Source organism: Hibiscus syriacus, unplaced genomic scaffold (assembly GCF_006381635.1).
Source record: "Hibiscus syriacus cultivar Baekdansim isolate YM2019G1 unplaced genomic scaffold, ASM638163v2 tig00112856_pilon, whole genome shotgun sequence".
Lineage (NCBI taxonomy): Eukaryota > Viridiplantae > Streptophyta > Magnoliopsida > Malvales > Malvaceae > Hibiscus > Hibiscus syriacus.
The window spans coordinates 671719-673390 of NW_024063411.1; the positions used below are offsets into that span (position 1 = coordinate 671719).

Below are 1672 nucleotides of genomic sequence, written 5' to 3' on the forward strand. Positions count from 1 at the left end.
AGAATTTATTTGACCAACGGTCTATTTTGTACAACTCCGATTAATAATAATATCAATCGGAATTTAGTTTTTAAATTAGATAAGTAGAGGGATTAAAATCATGGAAACAAAAATTAAGTGACTAATATTTAAAAGTTTAGAATATAGGGTCTAAGACCATAATTAAACCACTATTTTTTGGGGAGAGAAAACTTCAATATTCAGCAAACGCGTTTGTCCAATATATAGCTTTTAAAAGTTGACATCGGTGGCTTTCTCTTTAAAAAGCAGAATTCCCTCACAATTTTCTGTCCAATTTTCTCAATAATTCCAATCCATCATCACATAAACAAAGGAAATAATTCTGGGTTTTTGTTAGAATCTCAAATCTTTCCGTCATTTAAAAAAAAAGGAGGAAAAATGTGCCCTATGAGACTCTTGCTGGTGTTTTTCTCTGCGATTTTAGCTGGGTACTTCGCGTGGAGAACGACGGTAGGTTTATCGGCCGATGTCGACGACGGTAATTCTGAAGATTCCGGGAAAATTATTGCCAAAAACAAACAAGATTTCGGCTTCAAATCTGTACGTATTCATTTGATGTTCGTATTCGTATTATTTCATTCCGAGTGCATTGCTTATCGTGCTCATGTTATTTTATCTGTTTCCATGAAAATTTTAAATTATTATTTTATTTTATATATTTTCGTTTAATATAAAAGTATGTCGTTCCTGATTGTTCGTATTTCTTTGGTTTGTTGTTGAATTCTCAGATGGTTAAGAATGGATTCTGGGTATTTGTGGACATGGCTAGTGGGAGGTATTTGTGGAGGAATTTGAAGGAATTGAAGAATGATGAGAAAATCAAGAGCTCTTAACAGTCTCCTCCTCCTCCTCCTCCTCCTCCTCCTCCTCCTCCTCCTCCTCCTCCTCCTCCTCTCCTCCTCCTCCTCATTTATATATAGGATTTGTTTAATTGTGATATATTCATTTAAATTCATGCATCACTATATTTTTCTGTGTAAAATTAGGAAATTTTATACAATATGAATGAAGTCTACTGATTAATTTCAGTTAAGATTGTTTCTTTTCAGCTTATGAAATTAAATTGAAATTTAAAAATTCAATTATTCTTTTTAAAATAATGATATTTGGTTAAGTTGAAGTTGGAATCCCAATGGAACTTTAATTCTGTACAAGTTTTTCTTCTAAAAAAGTGCACGAGCTAAAAATTAGTAAACTAAATTTAGAGATGACAATGATGCAGAGTAGTTTAAAATTCTATTTTTGATGACCCAATTTGAGTAATAAATTTTATTTGTGGGACTGTAAGTGATTTTATCAATTTTTGTATAAATAGAGAGCAATAATCGGTGAGAGAGTAATCGTTAATCAACATCTTTTTATTAGGAGATCGAGAAAGATGTTTATGAATAGGTGAGTAATTCGAGAGGAAGAGGAAGTCATACTTTTAATCTTACTCAAGAGTATAAATTTTTCGACTATAGGATGGTTGATGTCAAGCCTAGGTCATCATAAATGTTAATAAGCAATCAATCATTACAAATATAACTTTCAACGATCAGATTTGATTGTCAAATTCGTATCAGAGATAAGTAAAAGAAAATTCTGGATGATCATCTGACTAACGCTCCTGAAGTGATTTCTGGATGGATTTTGAGGTTTACGTTTGGTT

General features: G+C 31.9%; 1 protein-coding gene across 1 annotated transcript; it reads left to right on the forward strand.

The window, feature by feature from the left end:
• The first annotated feature begins 237 nt into the window (after positions 1-237).
• On the forward strand, positions 238-913 carry LOC120184023. The gene is made up of 2 exons (XM_039188601.1): positions 238-561; positions 750-913. Exons 1-2 carry the CDS (start codon positions 400-402, stop codon positions 852-854), a joined length of 267 nt encoding a protein of 88 aa, XP_039044532.1. The 5' UTR covers positions 238-399; the 3' UTR covers positions 855-913.
• The last annotated feature ends 759 nt before the right edge of the window (positions 914-1672 follow it).